This window comes from Narcine bancroftii, chromosome 6 (genome assembly GCF_036971445.1).
Source record: "Narcine bancroftii isolate sNarBan1 chromosome 6, sNarBan1.hap1, whole genome shotgun sequence".
NCBI classification, from domain to species: Eukaryota; Metazoa; Chordata; class Chondrichthyes; order Torpediniformes; family Narcinidae; genus Narcine; species Narcine bancroftii.
The window spans coordinates 21,592,257-21,617,274 of record NC_091474.1 but is presented as its reverse complement, the minus strand read 5'-3'; the positions used below and the strand labels follow the sequence as shown (position 1 = coordinate 21,617,274).

The 25,018-nt window shown below is 39.5% G+C and overlaps 1 protein-coding gene across 1 annotated transcript in view; it reads right to left on the bottom strand.

The window, feature by feature from the left end:
• Positions 1–1,242: 1,242 nt before the first annotated feature.
• Positions 1,243–25,018, bottom strand: part of LOC138735788 (DNA topoisomerase 1-like) — a 72,280-nt gene continuing 48,504 nt past the window's right edge. Inside the window, exons 15-21 of the mRNA XM_069884213.1 lie at positions 24,324–24,509; positions 20,965–21,033; positions 17,706–17,820; positions 15,783–15,910; positions 10,529–10,623; positions 9,252–9,401; positions 1,243–5,768 (exon numbers count right to left, since the gene is read on the bottom strand). Coding sequence (XP_069740314.1) covers positions 5,666–5,768; positions 9,252–9,401; positions 10,529–10,623; positions 15,783–15,910; positions 17,706–17,820; positions 20,965–21,033; positions 24,324–24,509 — 846 coding nt within the window. The 3' untranslated portion in view covers positions 1,243–5,665. The remainder of the gene's footprint in view (positions 5,769–9,251; positions 9,402–10,528; positions 10,624–15,782; positions 15,911–17,705; positions 17,821–20,964; positions 21,034–24,323; positions 24,510–25,018) is intronic.

The window sequence follows — 25,018 nt, the reverse complement described above, 5'->3', positions numbered from 1 at the left end:
AAATGTTTCATGTCTAATGGAATACTTCTGAAGTGTCATTATTATTAGTTGGTACATCTCTGTAACCCTCAATGGTTTAAAAATTATGTACAGCTGACATTGCTAAGTTTTTTTAAAAAATGCAAGTTAAACTTTTAAGTGATGAGGAATGTTATTGGTTACACTACAAAATTAGAATACTGACCACACCTATCTATCCATGCTATCAAGGAAGTACTTGGAAACAAGAATGCTGTGACTTGGAAATCGTATTGAAGTTAGTCAAGTTCCGATCAAGTTAGAGGCCATATAATTCTCAAAATTAAAAGCAGGAACAGAGGGCATTTCTTTACCATGGAAATTGATCAAGCTGAAATTCAGGGAAGAGCTCCTTCTAGTGGTCTTATTGCAACCAAGGCTCGTATCAAGCGCTAATTGGAGTTTGCACGTTCTCCCAGTGTCTGTGTGGGTTTCCTCAAGATGCTCCAGTTTCCTCTCATATTCCAAAGGCATATAGAGTTAATGGGTTAATTGGTCACATGCATTAGCTTTTATTTCTCTTTTGGCATGGTGGGCAGCACTTTGCGGCTCAGATGGAGGGAGATTACCCTGCCTCATCACGCTCAATGGCTGCGTGACGTTGTCATGTTTAAATTTGGAGATTAGATGCTCAATTTCCAATTTGAATTCATATTCTCAAACAGTGAGGACCCTTTTTAAGTTACTTTTATAATCTTTGATTTGTTATGAAGGTAGAGTATTGACTAATATGTTAGTCAATACTTAATTTATCACGGATTAAAACTGTCTTTTTTTTGGCCAAACAGCATCTTTCTTGGTACCTTGGATGAAATTATATAATTTCTTTTTGATTTAAAATGTATGTACACTGTATTTTTGGATGTGAAATTTTTAAGTTAATAAATACTGAAAAAGAATATTTTCACTCTGAATAACAGCACTCCAAGACTTCAGATGAAGGTTTTCAACCCAAAACATTGACTTCTCCTTTGCTTCCACAGATGCTGCCTGACTGGTTGTGTTCCTCCATTAGTTTAATTTAGGCTGATTGCACTCAACTTGGTTTGGCCAGTACTTGACAGCTCTCTAATCTTAATCTAACCTGTGACGTGAAAGTTTTAACAACTCAAATCCTTTGTGGATACCTCACACAAACATCAAAAAGGCTGTATATATCATTCAAATGCAATTTTCACTTAAAACATTTTATAAGAGCACATTAATACACACTCAATTTCTGCATTCATAGTGTACAATGTGTTTATTTAAAAATACAAATGAGCACAGTTCATCGCAGTATGTTAAATTTACAGAAATAATCTGTAAAAAAAACCTGGTACACATCCGTCTGTATACTAGCTCATCGGTTAAAGCACATACTAAGGAGAATTTTAGGCAGGAGGAAAAAAAGAAAAATGTAAAATTTCCTCATTACAATTCAGACTGAATAAGCATCTTTTAATATATATTTATATATATATGCTGGCCAGTTTCACAAGTACATGATAAATGTGCTACAACAGTTCAACAATGATTCAGACAGGAAACAGGAAAACCTAACTGGATAGCTGATGCACAGGACATGCTAAAATTGGTGCCCAAACAAATCACCAACACAGTAGCATACTGTGTAATTGCTAAAACAACTCCAGTTTAAATCATAGATTTAAAAAGCCTGCGTTTTAAAACCAAGCAGCTCAATTCATACTGTATATGGCTCAACAATCTATCAGGTTTCGATCTAAGCGACAACTCATCTCTCACTCACCTTGACATTAAGTTGTAAAAATATTTAATCTATAATAAGTACATTTTAAAACCCTTTTCCTACTTGAGATTTTATTTTCAGGGGGCGGGTTGGGGTGAAGGAAAAGAGAAGGGAGCAGGAAAATAATGGGCATGACAGCAAGAGGCGGAACAACCAGAACCTGACATGCCAACGCAGTTTAATTAGAATGCCATGGAGTTCTAGCTCTTCAGCCAGAACAGCAGGGAAATTGTCTCGGTGGCTGCAAAATAATGGCATTTGCCCAATGCCAATTTACTTACTTTGTAAAAAGAGGTTGCCTAAGAGTTATTGAATGCTCCTCAAAGGCTGTTGGGTAGCATGGGTTCCGCTCTTTGCTGATTTTACACAGCAGACTCCATTCCCCACCCACAGTGAGGATGTGATGGGAAAAGAACAATTTGTACAACACGGTGGATCACTAAGATTTAAATCTTAGTGTCGCTTGCATCATCTGGAGTCCCAATGGTATGCTAATAGAAAATATTTTATACAAAAGGTTTAGTGCAAACATTGGATTAGTTTCCCTCGACCATCCAATGACACACCAAACTGGGCAATAGGGCAAAGTAGAAAGACATGCAACACTGGTTACCAAGGTCCCCAAAGATGTCGATCAAATAGTAAGGACAAGGTGGTGAGAAACCAATCTAAACCCTCAGAAGGGAAGCTAGTTTCACTATCTAGGTTTTAATCTGGATGACAAGATGGCAATAATAGTGTGCATTAGGAAGGCACGCACACGTTCACCATTTGAGAAGATTCCTTGCTACAGCATGTTTATTCAGTGCTGGTCCTGAGCAATTAACACTTTCGCATCCAGTGTCATCTTCAAGTATTACCAGTTCACATGTAGCACAAGCTAAGATGCAAACAAAAGCTGTTCTACAACGCTCTAACAAAATGTGTAGCTTTACTCCAACCCCTCTCTCGCCACCTTGTCCTCACTCCAACTGATGGACTGAGTCAGCTTACATATCAGTTTTGAATTAAGAGGTTGGTATATGTGGACTCAGGAGCCATTGCAGCCTGCCCTAAACTTACTCTACAAGCAATTCTACATGGTCAACAGCCCATGGAAGAGTTTGGGTCCAAATAGAAAGCATCCAACTCCTCACAATTGTTCTGTTGTCGTGTCAAGCAAATGCCTCCAAATTGAAATCCATTCAACTTGTAATCAGAATTCTGGTTAGCTAACGTAGAGGTGAGATATTCCACCGTGCTTTGTATTATTTAATGTTGTGACATTTTATCTAACACTATATACTCTTAAAATGGCAACGTAAATCTGTACTACTCTTCCCCAATCTCCTCATTATTTAAAACAAAGTCAATTATTAAGGAGGCTTTGAAAAAGTGTTCTAAATGTGATGTTAAATTGGCTCAGAAATTGATAATGCATCTGTCAAAATCCAATATTGTTTACTCAAGGGCAGGGCAGTGTGTTTGAGAGATTTTTATAATATACCATCGGTGGGAATCATAGGAAACGCTTTATCTGCTGTTGACCATTTTGAATGAACAACCACCATTACATACAAGCCCTTCCTAATTACAACAAGTGTTAACAGCATCCAAAAATTGAGAGAAAAATAAATAATGATGTCAATTGTGTTTCAGGTTAGTGGGTCAGCTGTCCAGTTAGGCTGAAATTAAGCAAAGTTTTAATTGGAAAAGAAAAAAAATCACAAATACTGGAATCGTAGGCAAGTTCATTCTGGTACCCTTTCTCACACGCCCGCGCACTCTCTAACCTGAGTTGAAGCATTAAAAAGTTGCATGTCTCAAAAACAAAAAGAAAACCATTCACAGTTAACAAAAAAGGAAAAAAAAAACTACTTAAACCAGTGGACACGTTTAAATCAAGTCCCTTTACTCTTTGGTGACAGGGCCTCTGAATGAGATAACTTGTCTACGTCTCCCCCAACCACCCCACAAGTCAAGCTGAAATGTTTTTTTTTAATTTTATAAATAGAACAAAATACATATTCACAGCAATAAAGGCCTCTCAAGATGTCCTTCTCTCAAAATGATTCAAAATATTGGAAAATTATTCGGACAATCCAGATAATTACTCGATGGAGTGCAAGGAGCCTTTAAAATGCACAAGTACTAAATTAACAGCACACTTTTTAAAATTAATTACAATCATTGAAAATTAAACCTCGAGCTGTAGATACTCCCCAAAGTCCAAAAAGAACTAAACATACGGCTTACAGCAATGCAAACCCCAGTGAACTTGAAGTTGCTGTTGGGTGTTAGTCACTATTCAATAACTTTGTCTAAAAAGGATTTCATCTCAGTCACCGATAAGGAAACTTTTTTTTAAGAAAAGGGTTAAGAAACACAAGCACACACCAGATCAAAAAGGTCACTGCTTACCAAATGCTCCCTCACATTACAGATTACTTAAGACTGCTAGCACAGGAGATGCAGCAAACCACATATTATTAATTTCACAGTTTTAAAAAAAGGTCATGTTTTAAAGTTGGCAGCACAACCAGAAACCAAAAGAGTATGACTGTTCAAACACTTGGCTCTCAAGGCACCAGTCACGGAGCACGAACTAGACTAGCCATTTTCAATGGGGGCCATAGCACATTTAAGGGGAGACTTAGATCGTAAAAATATTTTTATGTAGTCAGTAGGAGAGAAGTACAGAGGAAACCAACTAAACTTAACTGTTTCACAAGGAAGGGGGGAGGGGAGTGCATAAACTTTGAGCAGTCCTATGGAGGCCATAGCCAAAAAAAGGTTAAAAATGGCTGAACTATTCAAACTGACTTTCAATTCAACAGGTTTAGCCGTTCTGATCAGAACGACCCAATGCTTTTATTCTGGTTGGGTTCTCACAGGATCCCTTCTGATGCAAATCAAGTTAGTCTCTCCTACAAATGGGCACATTTCCCCAACCAATTAAAACATGAATTTGTTTCAAAAACATTATAGTATAAATAGATTACAATAAATAAAAATTACCAATTGCATGGGGAGGAAAGGAAGGCAATGCAAAATTTAAGTGGTGAAGCAGGTTGGTGGAGAGGCAGGCCATATCTGTTATGGGACTGTTCAAAATAACAGAAAAAAGTTTGGGCAGGGGAAGGAGGAAATAAATCACTTACTCGCCAAGCGTTGACCGTTTCCTATATCAGCTTTTGCCAGCCTAGGAACCTCAGCTTAGTCTTGCTCGACTTTATTTTTGGCCCCTGGAACACCAAAAGATCTACTTCCTAGAAATGGGCCAAGCCTGCTCTGCTCCAAGGAAAATTCTTAAGAGAGTACACCAGACAGTCAGATGCTGACCCTCTACCCCAAAAGTACATGGCTTCGCCATAGTCTAATTCTTAAAAACACATCCAAATAAAATAATCCTTAGGGTAAAATCTAAAATTTCCCATGTTAATGATTTTGCAATGAAGAATCAAAATGCATCTCATGCCAGGGTTGGTGTTCTAGTCAGTCATTTAAGGGCATTGGCCAGGGATGTAATGTTTTAAGAGATTAAAAGAAACAAGAATCACAAGATAATAAGCTTGCAGTCTCCAGTCCAGGCCAGTCACTAATTCTTCCCCAGAGCTTAGCAGTGACCAGTTTTAAAGCAGGAGCACTTTTTATTTTTTTTTAAAACAGGACTGTAGTTCTCAATTTAAAAAAAAGTTATTGCAAGGTTCTAACAGTATAAATGCACCAATCTAATCAGTGCAAATATATATATATTATATATATTTAAATATATATATATTTGCTTTACTTTTCGGCCTCTTAAAACAGTAGCTACGGAACCACAGAGTTCTCCTTTTTCCTTGTTACATAAAAACATCTCCTCCAGCTCGGAGGTGGCTTAGGCTGTGTTTCACTCAGCTTCAGCCACATCAATGGTTAAAATTCATAGTCGTCATCCGCCATGTCAATGGCCCAGGCAAACTTCTCACGTTGGGTTTTGTTATATATCTTCTCCACCGGGATGCCCCACTTTTTACACCTAGGTGTGAAAGGAGAGGAAAGGCACAGGTTGAAAAAGTCAATATCGAGTGGACCACTGCAAAGGGCCACACCCATTCCACATTGCCCCATATGGCTTTCTGCTCCAATCCAACTCCCACTTGGGAGTTTGAAAGATTCCAAGTTACTAAGAGACAGGAGGCTGCCCCACAACTACTCACCCATCCTGACACTGTTGCTGCTCACTTTTACTGGGTAGGGGTTCGGGATCAAGAGAACATCAACCTCCTATTTTCTTAACTCCACAGATCCAAGCATGCTTTGGAAAGTTTGGCGGGAAGCAGATGATGGCAAATGTATTGTGCAAGCAACATTAAACACATGTGATTTTCCCAAGCAAACAAAAACCAACAGCCTTCAACTTCAAATATGAAACACCTTTTCCCAGTTAGAGGCTTGATTATCCATTCTACACTGAAGACCTTTTTCCAGAGAGTTGCATGGTCAAACAAGATTACATTTAAACCAAACATTTTCTTTGAACTACTTTTAGTGCTGCTGTTGTGATCTGAAGAATGACCAATAAAATAAAACTCAGGAAGTCAGGTTTTGGTATCTTGACAAACAACAAAGCTCAAATGAATCAGAATTTATTGTCCTGAACAAGCCATGAAATTTGGTATTTTGCGACACATCATAGAGCAAACATTCATGTTATAACCCATCTTTACAACATTACTATAAATTTTAAAAAATAGCGCACAAGTAACAAGTCTATGCTTCATTAATTATTCAGGAATCTGATGGCAGCAGAGAAGCTGTCCTTGAGTGCTCAGCTTTAGGCTCCTGTACCTTTCTCCTGAGGGCATGGGCTGGGTGGTGGGGGTCATTGAGGATAGAGGCTGCTTTTTGTTTTAAGGACACCGCCTCATGTAGATGTCCTTGATGTCGCAGGCCGAGTTAACAACCCTCTGGAGCTAATTCTTGTCCTGATAGTTGGCACCTCCAAACCAGGCAGTGATGCAAACTGCCAGAATACTCTCCATGATACACCTCTAGCTTTCAAGAGTCTTTGGTGACATACCCAATCTCCTCAGAAACCTCACAAAGTATAGATGCTAGGGAGCTTTCTTTTTGATTGCATCAACATGGAGGCTCCAGGACAGATTCTTGGAGATGACGACACCCAGGAATTTGAAGTTCGTGACCCTCTCCACTATTGAGACCTCAATGAGAACTGGGTTGTGTTCCCCTGACTTCCTTCTGAAGTCTGCAATCATCCCTTTGGTTTTGCTAATGTTGAGCGCAAGGTTGTTGTCAATACACCCTGTATTGAGCTTATCCATCCCCCTTCTGTATGCTTCCTTATTGCCATTTGTGATCCATTGGCAAACTTGAAGATAGCATTGGAATTGTGCCTGGCCACACTGTCATGGGTGTATAACAAATAGAGCAGTGGGCTAAGCATGTATTCTGTGTTGATAAATCACTGAGATGTTTCCAATTCGTACTGATCGTGGTCCTCCAATGAGACAGTCAAGGATACAGTTGCAAAGGTGGGGGTGGGGGTGAAACAAAGGTCTAGAGTTTGTAGCTTCTTGACCAGCACTAAGGGAATAATAATATTGAAAGCAGAGCTATAGTCGATGAAGAGCAGCTACTGCAGTTTTCAAGGTGATCCAGAGCTGAGCGGAGAGCCAGCAATATTGCATCTGCTGTGGAGTGACTGTGACGATAGGCGAATTGCAGTGGGTCCAGATCGTTGAACATGTTAATTCTGGCCATGAACCAGCCTCTCAAAGCATTTCATCACAGTAGTCGTTGCGGCAGCAAAACAAACCTAACTATACCTCAGTACGTCACAATAAACTAGATCGGAAATGAAAGACATGAAGACATCAGCAAATTCTTAATGCTCTTTAACTGTATTCATAGAGGAGCAATATCTAATTAAGCTGGTTGGTCATCCTGCACCAACTTGATGGTTGGATAAAAAAATTTTTTTGTTAACCATTCAATCTGCCAAGTTAACTAAATTTATAAGATCATTCTCAGAGAATCATCTGAGGTTTTGAAAGTCACCCAATTGAGCTTTCACTAATTCCATTTCTCCTAGTAATTTTTTTTAAAATGCCAGATTGTCGACTTCTGTACCATATCCCTGTTTTTTTCTGCACATCCTTTAGTTGTACAGACCACATTCAACTCCCCTATTGGCCTCCAACTTGTGTTCCACAAGGTCACAATTCTGAGTGAAGGCATTTCTCCTCATCTCAGTCCTAAATGGCTTACTCCATATCCTGAGACTGGGACCCCTTGGTCATTTCCCCAACATCAGGAACATTTTGTTCTGCATCTAAAATGTCCTGTCAGAATTTCAATGAGACCTCATTCTTTTAAATTCCAATGACTATAACCCTAGTCTATCCACTGTTTCTTCACACTCAGATCAACTTTCAACTTGAAAATTACCCCTTAGAATCAGAATTTATTATCACGAACAAGTCATGAAATTGTGTTTTGCGGTAGCATCATAGGGCAAACGTATGTATTATAACCATCTTATGATGTTATTATTAAAATAAATTAATAAAGTAATAAAAACAATAATTATTAACAATCAGTGCACTTAAGTAGTGAAAAGATTGGATTGATAGGCTGTACACAAAATAGGGTATAGGGAAACAAGGGGACTGAGGGGATTTTTTTTAATGTGGAAGCAGGTATGATGGGCCAAATGGTGGCAGTCTCTGTCATATTTAATTCAATCTACAAAGTTAAAATATTTATCTGCTGTCTCCTAAATACTTCATTTCTCAACTCCAGTCGATGTTTGGTCCATAATCTCGGATTCAGATTGGATCTTATTGTCTCAAATTTTTTTGTATTCTAGTATAGGGAGCAATATCTTCAATTTCCTAGTTTTAGAATCTCCTCCCATCTCTCCAAATTTTCTGCAAACAACTTACCTCTACAAATTACTTTAAAATCTATGGAATCCCAAGTTGCTTTGTATCAGGTTTTATTTTAAATGAGTTTCTATTGACTGCCAAGTGATGAAATGTGCTTTCCAAATTTTTATCATCAATATGGATTTTCAAAGTTTTTAACTCATAATTGACTGCCTTCTCAAGCAAGGTCTTAAAATGTTAGTGTAAATGAAATCACAGGAGAAAGTTGATAGTGTAGCTACCAGGGCTTGTGAGTTCACAAGTTCAAAGGAGTTGTCCTTTAATTTACTCGCAGCAGGAAGTGGATGCACACAAATAAATAAATGAGATTTCCACCTCCCCAAAATAAAAAGGGAGCCAAAACTATCCTTTAAATCGTTAGATAAAATCTGAAAATTTCACCTTGAATATTCTAGTTGCTGATCAGCTATTTTACCCACTCATCTAGAACTTAAGAATCGTGGGAATTCTTTCCTAAAAGCAGGATCTGGAGTTGTCAGAAAACAGAACTCTTCCACAGAAGGATGCTGAGTGATTCATATTCACAAAGGGAAGCCACCTAGTGCACTTACCAAGCAATGCTGATTCTAGGATCCAGATAGTTCAGTTTGGAAGTCCCAAGCGCTATCTGTTTATTTTCTTCTCGGTCTGTAGCTTGAACTTCCAATTTCATCAACTGTTCTTCAAGTCTCTGGAGAGCTTTCTTCTTACTTTCAACAGATCTATGCAGAAAATACAAAGTAATTCTCAACCATTAATTCATTTGCAACAGCTTCTATTTCTGCACAAAGAACCAACAGTGCACCCTTCAAATCCAAAGCCAAAAGCAGCAAGACCAAAGAGGAACAAAGGAACTAAAGTTGATGTCAAACATTTATCATATTTGATGGCCCCTCTCCCCCACCCCACCCCCCAAAAAATTGCCCAAAATCTACCCTGGCCCTTATATACGAAGGTGACATTTTGGTGCTGCCATTTTGCAAGATGGTAACAGGAGGAAAGTGGTCAAACTACTCAACAGTGCTTTACAGAGTCACCGCTGCCACTCCCCCCCCCCCCCCCCCAAACCGTGCTCTCTCTCCTCCTCCACTGCCACCTGCCCCACATTCAATTTTCTTGGGGGGGGGGGGGTCTTGTGACTTGCTCGCTCCCTTTTGATGATCAGGTTTGTCGAACAAAGCCTGATCATTGAGGCCTAGTGCTCATCTTAAAGCGCTGTGGGAGAGGGCAATTAACTGAAGGGGGGGGGGGAGTGACGGGACACCCGAGCAAAAAATTTGGGGTGGTCCAGTATGCTGTAAAATATAGTAATTAAAACTGGGATGTGCATAGCCCTAAAATACACGTAAAAATAAATCATAATTTTCAAGATTTCTTGGCTTGTTTGACTGAACCCAAACCTGGCAGCATGAAGGTGAAGAAAATTTAAATTCCTCTCAGTTAGTATTAGTTTTTTTTTTAATTATGCAAATTTAATTGAACAAAATACTTTCTTAAAATTCAATGATTATTTAGTTCTCTTGCAATGTCACGAAAAAAAAGGTGATATGCAAATGCAAGTTTATTTTTGTTTGCACTGAGCTGGGACCTTGAGGGATTTATTATAATATGACTCACAAGCCATAAATTGTGACAATCTGAATAAAGGTATGTATTAAGCCATGTATTTAAAACACCCACTAATGGAATAGTGGAATGAAAGAAAAAATCCATAAAATTTACAGTATTGAGGCACATTACGGGCTTCAATTTCGCCTTTTTTCTCTCTAACGATGCATCTGGAATCTACATACAGTGAGTTACTACTAATGAGGAAGGAAACAAAGCACAAATTGGCAAAAACACTTACTTTCTAGATTTTTCATCTTTTCTAACTTTATAGTCAGCTTTAGCACTCTTCAGTTCTCTCCTAGCTAGACCAATTTGTTCTTTCTTGGCATCAATCTAAAGACAAAACAATGAAGGGAGAAAAATTAAGTTGTTTACAGCAGAAAATATAGATCTGTACAAATCAAGATTCAACTCAATAAAGTTAGGGAAGAAGTAGTAGGAGGCTGGCCTCAAGAACGGGCTTGAAAAGCATCATTAATAAACCCACTGTGCTATTGTTCAGCACAATGGGCATGCAATGAAACCAGACTACTGCATTCCAGAACTCCTTGACACCATATCCAAAGAGCCTCCCTTATTTGATAAGATACAGAATTGTGACAAGACTAGATTTTGTGGTGGTGAATAGTCTTCTTGAATTGCTGTAATCCCTGCTGTGACCAATCATAGGTATGTTTTTGGGAGATAAATTGGGGCAGGTTTTTTTTAAGTGTAGGTCACACACAAGCTCATACAGATCTTATTTAAAATACTGGAGCGAGCTCTGCTCATGCTAGACAGGCAGGCTTCAAAAGCCTTTGCAAATGTTAAATTCTGTGTACACTTTAAGAATTGCCTGCGACCAGTGAACTTGGAGGAATGAGAAGTGAGATTGGACTGTGAATCAAAGAACTTTTCTGAACTTGCACACACATTGCAGACACGTGCTCTTTGAATTAGAAGGGGGTTAAGTTAGGTTAGTTAATAGTAATATGTTAAAGTTTAATCCTGTTTTCATGTTTAAAAATAATTAAAAGCAACTTTTGTTGAAGTAACCATTTGTCTTGGTGAATATCTATTGCTGCTGGATTTTGGGGTTCTCTGGGCTCATAACACTACAATTAACGTTTTCACCCAATGCCACACATAGATTTCAGGATTGATCTCGCAACAGAATGAAAGAGCCAAAGTAGATCTCATCTCAGCATAATAACAGCAAATTCCACAAACAGCTTGCTGCATGCATTTCAAGTAAACTGGGCATTAGTGCAACATTGAAGCAATGGCAGAACAACAAAAGGGAACAAGTGAACTGAGCATTTGTAATACACCCAAATTAAGTTTCCTTACTAGAGAGAACAGAGTCCTTTTCGTCCATCGTCAATAACTAGTTACAGAGCATCTTCCTCTCCCAGCAATTTTCCTTTAACTTATTCTCCTACATTCCCACCAAATCCCTCAGATTCAACTGCTCATCTCCAAAGGGGCAATTTAGAATGGTCAATTTACTCCACACTCTGGAAGTGGGAGGAAGTGTGAGCAGCCAAGTGAAACCCATGCTATTACAGGGAGAACATGCAAACCAAAGAAACAACTCCAAAGGTTGAGGTTTGGGATGACATTGGAAACCCTGGCAAACGTTCACAGTTGTGTGGTGGAAAGTGTGCTGACCACCTGCATTACGGTTTGGTATGAGGACACCAATACCCTTGAGTGAAAAGCACTGCAAAAGGTAGTGAACAGAGCTCAGGACATCACGGGTAAAATCCTCTCCACTATCAAGGACATCTATAGGGAACTCTGTCGTTGGAGAGCAGTAGCAATCATTAAGGATCCACATCACTCAGCACACGCTCTATTCTTGCTGCTACCATCAGGAAAGAGGGTACAGGTGTCACAAGACTCACCCCACCAGATTCAAGAACAGCAGCTACCCTTCCACCATCAGACTCCTCGACAACAAACTCAATCGGGCTCCCATTTAAGGACTCTCACTTCTGCACTTTTAATGATTTTTCTTCTTCTCGGTATTGCAGTTTGTGTACATTTCTTTATTTGTTTGTTTATATGTGTACGCTGAGTCAGGTTTTTATGCACTCCCAATAAGTGGTAAATCTACGTCCCCTGCAGGAAAAAAAATCTCAAGGTTGTATGTGATGTCATACCTGAACCTGGGTTGCTAGTGCTGTGAACCTGCAAAGTCCCCCTTTCATTAAAGTTTATATTCCATTTTTGAAATTAACATGAGGTCTGGCACTAGCAACACCAGCCATTCTCCCTACCGCTTCCTTCCATAAACACAGCTGAAATTCAAATCCAACTTTGTACTGAACCTCAGACACAGAACAAACTCTCATCATTGCTGCTAAACAGCCCATGTCTATTTATGATGAGATCCACGTGATTAATGCATTGTACATTTGCAACAAAGCAATCATACAGAAGCATTACCAAAACATAGCACTGAGAGAGGAGGAAGTGACCAAAAGCTTGCTGAAACATGTAGCTTTTAAAACAAAGCCTTCGAAAGGCGAGAGGTGGGGGGTAAATTCCACTATAGCCAATGAGAAAATAATTTAAAATTAACGATGTTCAAATGTATTGGAAAAGCGCTCACATGAGTTACAGCGCAAAAGGACTTCCCAGCTATTTGAAAGACGTGAAACCAACAATAAAGATTTTTAAAACTGAGAACACAGGTAAGGAGATTGATCAGAGGGTGCTAAGTGAAGACAGAATAGGTGAGTCAATACTCATAGGAATGAAAACATGAATCAAAAAAAATTACATTAGACAAATACAATCACGACATTTTCTTTACAAATCTTTTTTTTTAAACTGAATGGGAAATGAGTAACTAGGCCAAATGGCAGAATATCAGAATGAATTTTAAAAAATGCACCTACTCAAGGATTATAGCATATACTGAGAGGTATATTTGCACAGTCTGTAAGGCCTATTCACTTCAAGCCAAAGCCCAGGAACAATAAAGCCCCCAGAAAGAGGTTCAATGTTGGAAAACTGCAGTCAGACGAAGCGAGAGGAAACTTCCAGGCAAACCTCAAAGCAAAGCTCGATGTTGCAACCCGCCTCACGGACCCGTCCCCTGAAACCCTCTGGGATCAGTTGAAGACTACCATACTGCAATCCACTGAAGAGGTACTGGGCTTCTCCTCCAGGAAAAACAAGGACTGGTTTGACGAAAACAGCCAGGAAATCCAGGAGCTGCTGGCAAAGAAGCGAGCTGCCCACCAGGCTCACCTTACAAAGCCGTCCTGTCCAGAGAAGAAACAAGCCTTCCGTCGCGCATGCAGCCATCTTCAGCGCAAACTCCGGGAGATCCAAAATGAGTGGTGGACTAGCCTCGCCAAACGAACACAGCTCAGCGCGGACATTGGCGACTTCAGGGGTTTCTACGAGGCTCTAAAGGCTGTGTACGGCCCCTCACCCCAAGTCCAAAGCCCGCTGCGCAGCTCAGACGGCAAAGTCCTCCTCAGCGACAAGATCTCCATCCTCAACCGATGGTCAGAACACTTCCAATCTCTTTTCAGTACCAACCGCTCAGTCCAAGATTCCGCCCTGCTCCAGCTCCCTCAACAGCCCCTAAGGCTAGAGCTGGATGAGGTTCCCACCCTGGATGAGACATATAAGGCAATCGAACAACTGAAAAGTGGCAAAGCAGCAGGTATGGATGGAATCCCCCCAGAAGTCTGGAAGGCTGGCGGCAAAACTCTGCATGCCAAACTGCATGAGTTTTTCAAGCTTTGTTGGGACCAAGGTAAACTGCCTCAGGATCTTCGTGATGCCACCATCATCACCCTGTACAAAAACAAAGGCGAGAAATCAGACTGCTCAAACTACAGGGGAATCACGTTGCTCTCCATTGCAGGCAAAATCTTCGCTAGGATTCTACTAAATAGAATAATACCTAGTGTCGCTGAGAATATTCTCCCAGAATCACAGTGCGGCTTTCGCGCTAACAGAGGAACCACTGACATGGTCTTTGCCCTCAGACAGCTCCAAGAAAAGTGTAGAGAACAAAACAAAGGACTCTACATCACCTTTGTTGACCTCACCAAAGCCTTCGACACCGTGAGCAGGAAAGGGCTTTGGCAAATACTAGAGCGCATCGGATGTCCCCCAAAGTTCCTCAACATGATTATCCAACTGCACGAAAACCAACAAGGTCGGGTCAGATACAGCAATGAGCTCTCTGAACCCTTCTCCATTAACAATGGCGTGAAGCAAGGCTGTGTTCTCGCACCAACCCTCTTTTCAATCTTCTTCAGCATGATGCTGAACCAAGCCATGAAAGACCCCAACAATGAAGACGCTGTTTACATCCGGTACCGCACGGATGGCAGTCTCTTCAATCTGAGGCGCCTGCAAGCTCACACCAAGACACAAGAGAAACTTGTCCGTGAACTACTCTTTGCAGATGATGCCGCTTTAGTTGCCCATTCAGAGCCAGCTCTTCAGCGCTTGACGTCCTGCTTTGCGGAAACTGCCAAAATGTTTGGCCTGGAAGTCAGCCTGAAGAAAACTGAGGTCCTCCATCAGCCAGCTCCCCACCATGACTACCAGCCCCCCCACATCTCCATCGGGCACACAAAACTCAAAACGGTCAACCAGTTTACCTATCTCGGCTGCACCATTTCATCAGATGCAAGGATCGACAATGAGATAGACAACAGACTCGCCAAGGCAAATAGCGCCTTTGGAAGACTACACAAAAGAGTCTGGAAAAACAACCAACTGAAAAACCTCACAAAGATAAGCGTATACAGAGCCGTTGTCATACCCACACTCCTGTTCGGCTCCGAATCATGGGTCCTCTACCGGCACCACCTACGGCTCCTAGAACGCTTCCACCAGCGTTGTCTCCGCTCCATCCTCAACATCCATTGGAGCGCTCACACCCCTAACGTCGAGGTACTCGAGATGGCAGAGGTCGACAGCATCGAGTCCACGCTGCTGAAGATCCAGCTGCGCTGGATGGGTCACGTCTCCAGAATGGAGGACCATCGCCTTCCCAAGATCGTATTATATGGCGAGCTCTCCACTGGCCACCGTGACAGAGGTGCACCAAAGAAAAGGTACAAGGACTGCCTAAAGAAATCTCTTGGTGCCTGCCACATTGACCACCGCCAGTGGGCTGATAACGCCTCAAACCGTGCATCTTGGCGCCTCACAGTTTGGCGGGCAGCAGCCTCCTTTGAAGAAGACCGCAGAGCCCACCTCACTGACAAAAGGCAAAGGAGGAAAAACCCAACACCCAACCCCAACCAACCAAAATTTTCCCTTGCAACCGCTGCAATCGTGTCTGCCTGTCCCGCATCGGACTGGTCAGCCACAAACGAGCCTGCAGCTGACGTGGACTTTTTACCCCCTCCATAAATCTTCGTCCGCGAAGCCAAGCCAAAGAAGGCCTATTGTATGCATGTGGAAATTACAGTCCTTAACAAATATCTAATTTATGCAGGGTTATTGGATGGGGAAAAGCTCCTACTCACTTTTGTCTGTAGGGTTTGCATCGACTTCTCAAATGTTTTTGGAGGTGCTCTCTGATGGTTACACAGGATAGCAACTGCTCGGTTGGCACGATTGTAAGAAAGTATTTTTGCTGCAACATTCTCATCCGCTGTAAACATACAAGACAGTTTATTAGATGTAGTCACAGTGGCAACTGGTGGTGTTGGTATAGTACACCACCAATCAAACTCTCACATCAGATAAACATCTCAGCATGGGTCAACTTGAAGATTCTGAGATTCAACATTTATGCCAACAAAATGTCATGGCATTGACTCCAACAACCCATTCAAGCTTGGTTCAATCAAGCATGTAAAGTTTAACTGGCCATCGGAATGTCTCTCAGGGATCACTGGTCTGGCATCATTACTTTAGCTAGAGGCTTTGTTCCAAAGTAACAGAAGAGTCATTAACCATCAAGTTAAAGATAAATGCCTGCAGATGCTGGAGTTGTACTGCAATACATAAATGTGCTTAAGAAACTCAGGTCATGCAGCATCACATCTGGATGAAGGGCTCAGGTCCGAAATGTTGGTTACCCTTTATTTCCAATAGATGGTGCACAGCTTTAGTAAAGCTTTTGACAAAGTTCCCCACAGGAGGATAGGAAAAAAGATGGAGGCATTAGGTATAAATAAGGAGGTAGTGAAATGGATTCAGCAATGGTTGGATAGGAGGTGTCAGAGAGTACTGGTAGAAAATTGTTTGTCAAATTGGAGGCCGGTGACTAGTGGAGTTCCTCAGGGATCGGTCCTGGGTCCACTATTGTTTGTTATATATATTAACGATCTGGAAGAAGGGGTGGTGAATTGATTAAGTAAGTTTGCAGATGATACAAAGATTGGTGGTATTGTGGACAGTGAGGAAGATTACCGTAGCTTAAAAAGAGATATAGGAAAGCTAGAGGAATGGGCTGAGAAATGGCTGATGGAATTTAATACGGTTAAGTGTGAAGTGTTGCATTTTGGAAAGGCAAATCTAAATAGGTCATATTCATTGAATGGTACACAATGGAGGAGTGCAGAGCAACAAAGGGATTTAGGAGTTATGGTAAATACTACCCTCAAAGTTGATACTCAGGTAGATAGAGTGGTGAAGGCGGCATTTGGAATGTTGGCCTTCATAAATCGGAGTATTGAATTCAAGAGTTGGGATGTTGTGATGAAATTGTACAAAGCATTGGTGAGGCCAAGTTTGAAATACCGTGTGAAGTTTTGGTCACCAAATTATAGGAAAGATATAAACAAAATAGAGAGAGTGCAGAGAAGGTTCATGAGAATGTTGACAGGACGTCAGGGTTTGAGTTACAGAGAAAGGTTGAGCAGCCTGGCTGGGGTTTTTTTCTCTGGAGCGTAGAAGATTGAGGGGGGAATTTGATGGAGGTATTCAAGATTTTAAAAGGGACAGAGAGAGTCAACATGGATAGGCTTTTTCAATTAAGAGTGGGGGATATTCAAACTAGAAGCCATGGTTTGACATTGCAGGGGGAAAATTATAAGGGGAACATGATGGGAAATTTCTTCACGCAAAGGGTGGTTGGGATGTGGAATAAGCTACCGGCAGAGGTGGTTGAAGCAAGGACGTTATTCACATTTAAGGAAAGACTGGATAATTACATGGAGGGGAGAGGATTGGAGGGGTATGGACCAGGGTCCATAATTGGTCAATGGGACTAGGAGGGTGGGGATTTGTTCTGGCATGGACTAGTAGGGCCAAACTGGCCTGTTCTGTGCTGTATATGGTTATATGGACCTGCTGAGTTTCTCCAGGATGACAGTCCCAAGCTCATACTTAAGTTTCCCTTTCTAATTCAACAGCAACATTAATAAACTGCCATAAAGAGAAGGTAGCCCGAGTGTCCAGCATGGTGCCAGCTCGCAGGCAGCATTGTAACCAGCACTTACGATTGGTCAGTTCCTTCAGTTGCTGCTGCAGTGTGATAGAAGCATTATAGGTACGGAATACTTTAGCGGTAAGTCCGTCCATTAGCTCCTGGAGATGCTTGTTGAGGATTGAAGTCTACATATAAATGAGAGGAAAAAAAAGTGTCAGGAAATATAGTACGACACCAATTATCTGAAATGGTCGGAACCAGGCCTACGTTAGATAAATATTTTTGGGTAACTGGCCATTTTTTAAAAAAAAAGTATCAACAGCAAATCACTTGTAATAGTATTTACACAACATCAAACAACAAGGGAAGGTTTCTTAAGCATGAAATAATGTTTAATTCTCACACAAAAAAAAACCTGAACAATACCAAAATTCCAAATTTTTTGAACCTGTGACATCAGTTTGGCCCCGAAAAAGACTGGATAAATGAGGATTTCTGATTGTTTCAGATATCTTCCTTTATCTAAAATGACATCATTTTGGGCTTTGAAATTTTTCAGATAAATGAGGATTTCTGATTGTTTCAGATATCTTCCTTTATCTAAAATGACATCATTTTGGGCTTTGAAATTTTTCGGATAAATGAGGATTTCTGATTGTTTCAGATATCTTCCTTTATCTAAAATGACATCATTTTGGGCTATGAAATTTTTCAGATAAATGAGGATTTCTGATTGTTTCAGATATCTTCCTTTATCTAAAATGACATCATTTTGGGCTTTGAAATTTTTCGGATAAATGAGGATTTCTGATTGTTTCAGATATCTTCCTTTATCTAAAATGACATCATTTTGGGCTTTGAAATTTTTCAGATAAATGAGGATTTCTGATTGTTTCAGATATCTTCCTTGATCTAAACTGACATCATTTTGGGCTTTGAAATTTTTCGGATAAATGAGGATTTCTGATTGTTTCAGATATCTTCCTTTATCTAAAATGACATCATTTTGGGCTTTGAAATTTTTCGGATAAATGAGGATTTCTGATTGTTTCAGATATCTTCCTTTATCTAAAATGACATCATTTTGGGCTTTGAAATTTTTCGGATAAATGAGGATTTCTGATTGTTTCAGATATCTTCCTTTATCTAAAATGACATCATTTTGGGCTTTGAAATTTTTCCGATAAATGAGGATTTCTGATTGTTTCAGATATCTTCCTTTATCTAAAATGACATCATTTTGGGCTTTGAAATTTTTCGGATAAATGAGGATTTCTGATTGTTTCAGATATCTTCCTTTATCTAAAATGACATCATTTTGGGCTTTGAAATTTTTCAGATAAATGAGGATTTCTGATTGTTTCAGATATCTTCCTTTATCTAAAATGACATCATTTTGGGCTTTGAAATTTTTCGGATAAATGAGGATTTCTGATTGTTTCAGATATCTTCCTTTATCTAAAATGACATCATTTTGGGCTTTGAAATTTTTCGGATAAATGAGGATTTCTGATTGTTTCAGATATCTTCCTTTATCTAAAATGACATCATTTTGGGCTTTGAAATTTTTCCGATAAATGAGGATTTCTGATTGTTTCAGATATCTTCCTTTATCTAAAATGACATCATTTTGGGCTTTGAAATTTTTCGGATAAATGAGGATTTCTGATTGTTTCAGATATCTTCCTTTATCTAAAATGACATCATTTTGGGCTTTGAAATTTTTCAGATAAATGAGGATTTCTGATTGTTTCAGATATCTTCCTTTATCTAAAATGACATCATTTTGGGCTTTGAAATTTTTCGGATAAATGAGGATTTCTGATTGTTTCAGATATCTTCCTTTATCTAAAATGACATCATTTTGGGCTATGAAATTTTTCAGATAAATGAGGATTTCTGATTGTTTCAGATATCTTCCTTTATCTAAAATGACATCATTTTGGGCTTTGAAATTTTTCGGATAAATGAGGATTTCTGATTGTTTCAGATATCTTCCTTTATCTAAAATGACATCATTTTGGGCTTTGAAATTTTTCAGATAAATGAGGATTTCTGATTGTTTCAGATATCTTCCTTGATCTAAACTGACATCATTTTGGGCTTTGAAATTTTTCGGATAAATGAGGATTTCTGATTGTTTCAGATATCTTCCTTTATCTAAAATGACATCATTTTGGGCTTTGAAATTTTTCGGATAAATGAGGATTTCTGATTGTTTCAGATATCTTCCTTTATCTAAAATGACATCATTTTGGGCTTTGAAATTTTTCGGATAAATGAGGATTTCTGATTGTTTCAGATATCTTCCTTTATCTAAAATGACATCATTTTGGGCTTTGAAATTTTTCCGATAAATGAGGATTTCTGATTGTTTCAGATATCTTCCTTTATCTAAAATGACATCATTTTGGGCTTTGAAATTTTTCGGATAAATGAGGATTTCTGATTGTTTCAGATATCTTCCTTTATCTAAAATGACATCATTTTGGGCTTTGAAATTTTTCAGATAAATGAGGATTTCTGATTGTTTCAGATATCTTCCTTTATCTAAAATGACATCATTTTGGGCTTTGAAATTTTTCAGATAAATGAGGATTTCTGATTGTTTCAGATATCTTCCTTTATCTAAACTGACATCATTTTGGGCTTTGAAATTTTTCGGATAAATGAGGATTTCTGATTGTTTCAGATATCTTCCTTTATCTAAAATGACATCATTTTGGGCTTTGAAATTTTTCGGATAAATGAGGATTTCTGATTGTTTCAGATATCTTCCTTTATCTAAAATGACATCATTTTGGGCTTTGAAATTTTTCCAATAAATGAGGATTTCTGATTGTTTCAGATATCTTCCTTTATCTAAAATGACATCATTTTGGGCTTTGAAATTTTTCAGATAAATGAGGATTTCTGATTGTTTCAGTATCTTCCTTTATCTAAAATGACATCATTTTGGGCTTTGAAATTTTTCGGATAAATGAGGATTTCTGATTTTTCTAAAATCCTCAATTACCTGAAAAATTTTTTTGGACCCGAACAGGCTTCACTTCTGGTTCCCAAAAAATTTATGGATAACTGAAGATTTTGAATAATCGGAGTTGTACTGTACACGATAGCAAATTGGATCTCCAGGATGAAAATTTTATCAATGCTTTGCATAACATGGTTCAGTTAGTAGGAACATTTGAATTAAAATCATACAGAAGGGATTCAAGCTGGGCTGACACTCACAGAAAGAGAGGTTCACCAATCTACAGCAATAAATATGAGCACTGGTAATTGGAAGGAGCATTCAATGGCCCTCATTTCATAGTGCAGTTACTTACGTTGAGTCGGTCAAAAAGATCATCTTCAGGTTGCTTGTTCTCCATAAATAACTGAAGATTCTTGAATACCTGAGATTTTTAAAAAAATCATGAGAAACAGCAGTCCTAACACCCAAATTATTCTGGGTCTTTTCTCTGCCCTGACCCCTCTCACCTGATGGCTTTTTCTCATCGCTACCCTTTCACTTAACAGGATTTCAGCTGATTCCAGGTGCTGAATTGGTGAAGCATTTTTATCATCGACAGGCTGCCTATATTTATGGTGCAAGTTCAATTTTCACTTAAAAGTATTCTGTGACACCAATTTCTACAGGAGTTACCTCCATTCTAACAGGATGGCATATCAATACACAGAAAATCTTAAAGTGATAAAACAATTTCAGGAGTAACATATTGAAGCTCATTACATGCTCTGCAAAAAAGCATCATGGTGTGGCAGAAGTACAGACAGTAGTGCACATCATACACAAGGTGTACAATGGGATCTGGTCAACAGAGATGGAAGCACAATTAACAAAAGATATGGAGCTGCGGGTCAATAACCAATCGAGGCTTTAAACTGCAGATGTTTGGCATATTCAAGAACACATACATTAAATGTAAAGCTGCATGCATAAGCTCTCTCCAACATATCTAAATGGGGGAAAAAAAGTTTCAAACTTGGTTTGCTGTTCTGAAAAAACAGTACCCCAAAAGAAAGCTCTGTCATTGGCTAAAGGTCTAATTAGCCAGGAAACATATCCAGATTGATCAATTAGCCTGCTAAAGAATTCTTTAAAAATTCAATCCACTTGGAGCCTTGTTGAGAAACATCAGAATAACCTCATGAATACTTGGAGTGGCCAAACTTGCTTAATGCAAGAGACACATATAATAAACTTCAGATGTTTGAGAGCCACACGATATGAAAAAATTTATATACATGTTTTTACTTACATGTACATTTTGGTACAAAAAATTTAAATATCAAACATGCACATAATAATGTCATTCTTAAACAGGTAATTTGTACTAGTTTCAATAACCAAAAAGTACACATACTGCATTTACGCATGTAATTGTTGAAAATTTTGATGAGCAATTTTTAGGGTAAAATTTAGGGGGTCAACTATTACATGCATACTACTTTTGATCGTCATAAGCACTCCATCGGGAGCTTGGATGGGTAGGTGAGCAGCCAGGATTAAGAGACAAGTCCGAGTTCAAAGCTTCGGGAGCTCGGATGGGTGGCCTGGCCTAGGTGAGAGCCCACAATCAGACGTCAGAGGCTCAGGTGGGCAAGCAGCTGGAGCCCAGGCAAGAGTCTGCGGTCAGGGCGTCGGGAGCTCAGATGGACGGGGAGCAAGGCCTAGGGGAGAGTCCTCAGTCAGGGCACCGGATGCTCTGTTGTTGGATTGCCAGGGCCTACGCGAGAGTCCTCGGTCAGGGCATTGAAGCTCTGGAGGGTGGAAGCCTGGATCACACTAACACTCCACTAATTTCACTACCCAGAACACAGCCATACACTCCACAATCACGTGAACGCAAGCTACACCCACCAAAACCATCATTGTGAGCACTGGTTCAGCCAACATAATTCCACAGGCTGCACATTATACGTCAAAGAGCCACTTTTGGCTCGCAAGCTGTGGTTTGCCACCCCTGCTCTATCCTCAAGGACTCTCCCCACCTAGGCCATGGCCTCTTCACACTACAACCATCAGGAAGGAGGTACAGGAGCCTGAAGATGAACAGGTCACCCAATGTTACAAAAACACCTCCTTACCCTCTCTCATCAGATTTCTGAATGGGCAATGAACTACAAGCACCATCTCACTTCCTCTTCTTTTTGCATTAATTTTTTTTTATTTAATGAAATTTATAGCAATATTTTTACCTGCAAAGTAACAAATTGTGTTACATTTTCATGAAAATAAATTCTGATTCTACCATCTTACACACAATGCAGTGGCCTGCAATGGATGAAGCACTAGTTTTGAACATTTACTCAAAATCTTATTACTGGATATCTGTTATCCATATCAGTGATTCCTTAAATTTTAATTAAGTTTAGATGATCCAAATTTTTGTTTTGGGGGGGGGGGGGGGAGAGAAATAAATACTTAGCGGCTGGGGATGAACAGTAATCTTTAAGTTAAACAATTTAAAGAGAACTCAAGATAAAGACAGCGAATACTGGAAAGATCACCAGGTCAGATGGTGTCTATAGACAAAATACCGTATATGCCGTTGTATAGGATGACTCTGTATAGGACGACCCCAGAATTTCCACCTAAAATGTTGGTTTTCAGCAATACCCCTTGTATAAGGCGACCTCCCAAATCTGGCACTTACTGCTGACCAGTGGATGCTGTTAAAAGCAAATCAATATTTTAATCACAAATTATCATTTAAAGGTTTAAATTTTATTTGGATATTTTAAAATAAACCAGTCACCTCCTGTAGCAGGCTTTTAAAGCTTGTACAGAGCCAACAGTAGCTGGACTGGGCAGATGGATCCCGCAGTGGAGTGCAGGGACTTCGCAAATAACTAACAGGGCATGCACGAGACTGGGTCAGAACCAGCAGGAAGATGATGGTGATGTCGTCAAGGTAGGAAGATGATGGTGATGTCGTCAAGGTAGGAAGATGATGGTGATGTCGTCAAGGTAGGAAGATGATGGTGATGTCGTCAAGGTAGGAAGATGATGGTGATGTCGTCAAGGTAGGAAGATGATGGTGATGTCGTCAAGGTAGGAAGATGATGGTGATGTCGTCAAGGTAGGAATTTTAGACCCCGTTGTACAGGATGACCTGATTTTAAGGTGAAATTTTTAAGATTTGCGAATGGTCTATACAATGGCATGTACGGTAGTTAGTGGTTCAGGTTAGTGATCTTTCATCAGGAAAGAAAAAAGAAAATTAAGATTTTTTTTTCTCCTGTTCTCGTCCTGATTTAAAAGTCAACACTTTCTCGTTCCATGACTGAATATTTCTAGAACCTTGTTTTAATTTCAAATTTCTATAATCAACAATTTATATTAGTCTGATTTTGAGCAGCAAAATTTCACAATTTATTTCCTCTTCCTTCTAGATTCTGCACTGTTAGCTGCATTTCAGTAAATTATCCAACAGGCAAATGGCGTGTCATTATTGGACAATTTGCCTGAAAAGCCTCACTGTGGAGGCTCAATGAAATTTTCCAAAATCTTTTCCAAGAATGGGCATCCAAAATTAATTTTTCCATAAACTTTGGAACAAAATCAGCAGGGATAAAACAATGGGAGAACCTTCCTCATTTGATTTGGTGACCTACTATAACCAAATAGGAGATTTAGGCAATGAAGAACAAAGCAAACAGCAGTCCCACAAAATCTTACCCTTTTTTCCACTGGCACTTTGTTGTAATATCTAATGGAGTCTTTACCCAAGAAATCAAATTCAACCACGTATTCTTGACCATCAAGCTCAGCATGCAGGTTTATGTGTTCCACTCGTAGGGAGCAACAACCAACTGTGTCAGCAGTCTCTCCTTCTTCTTTCTCATTTCCAGCTCTCAAAGCTAGCTACAATGAAAGAAAAACAAAAATGTATACTAGAGATAGTTGATTCAAAGGCAGCTGGTACAATGTACAAAAGTACAAACTCCTTACTGACAGCGCCAGTGACCCAGGTTAAAATCCGGCGCTGCCTGTAAGGCATTTGTACGTTCTCTCTGTGTCTGTGTGGGTTTCCTCCAGATGCTCCGGTTTCCTCCCACCCTTCAAAACATATGGGGTTTGTTGGTTATTTGGGTTCATGAGCCAGAAAGGCTTATTATTGCACTGTATGCCTAAATTTAAAGCACTATATATGCAGTTGTATAGGACAATCCCACCATTTCAACCCAAAATGTTGGATTTGATCGATACTCTTTGAATAAGATGACCCCAAATCTGGCACCTATTGCTGACTAGTGGATGCGGTTAAAAGCAAATAACAACATTTTAATAACAAATCATCATTTAAAGGTTTACATTTTATTTGTATATTTTAAAACAAACCACTGTTGGCTCCTGCAACATGACGTGGAAAG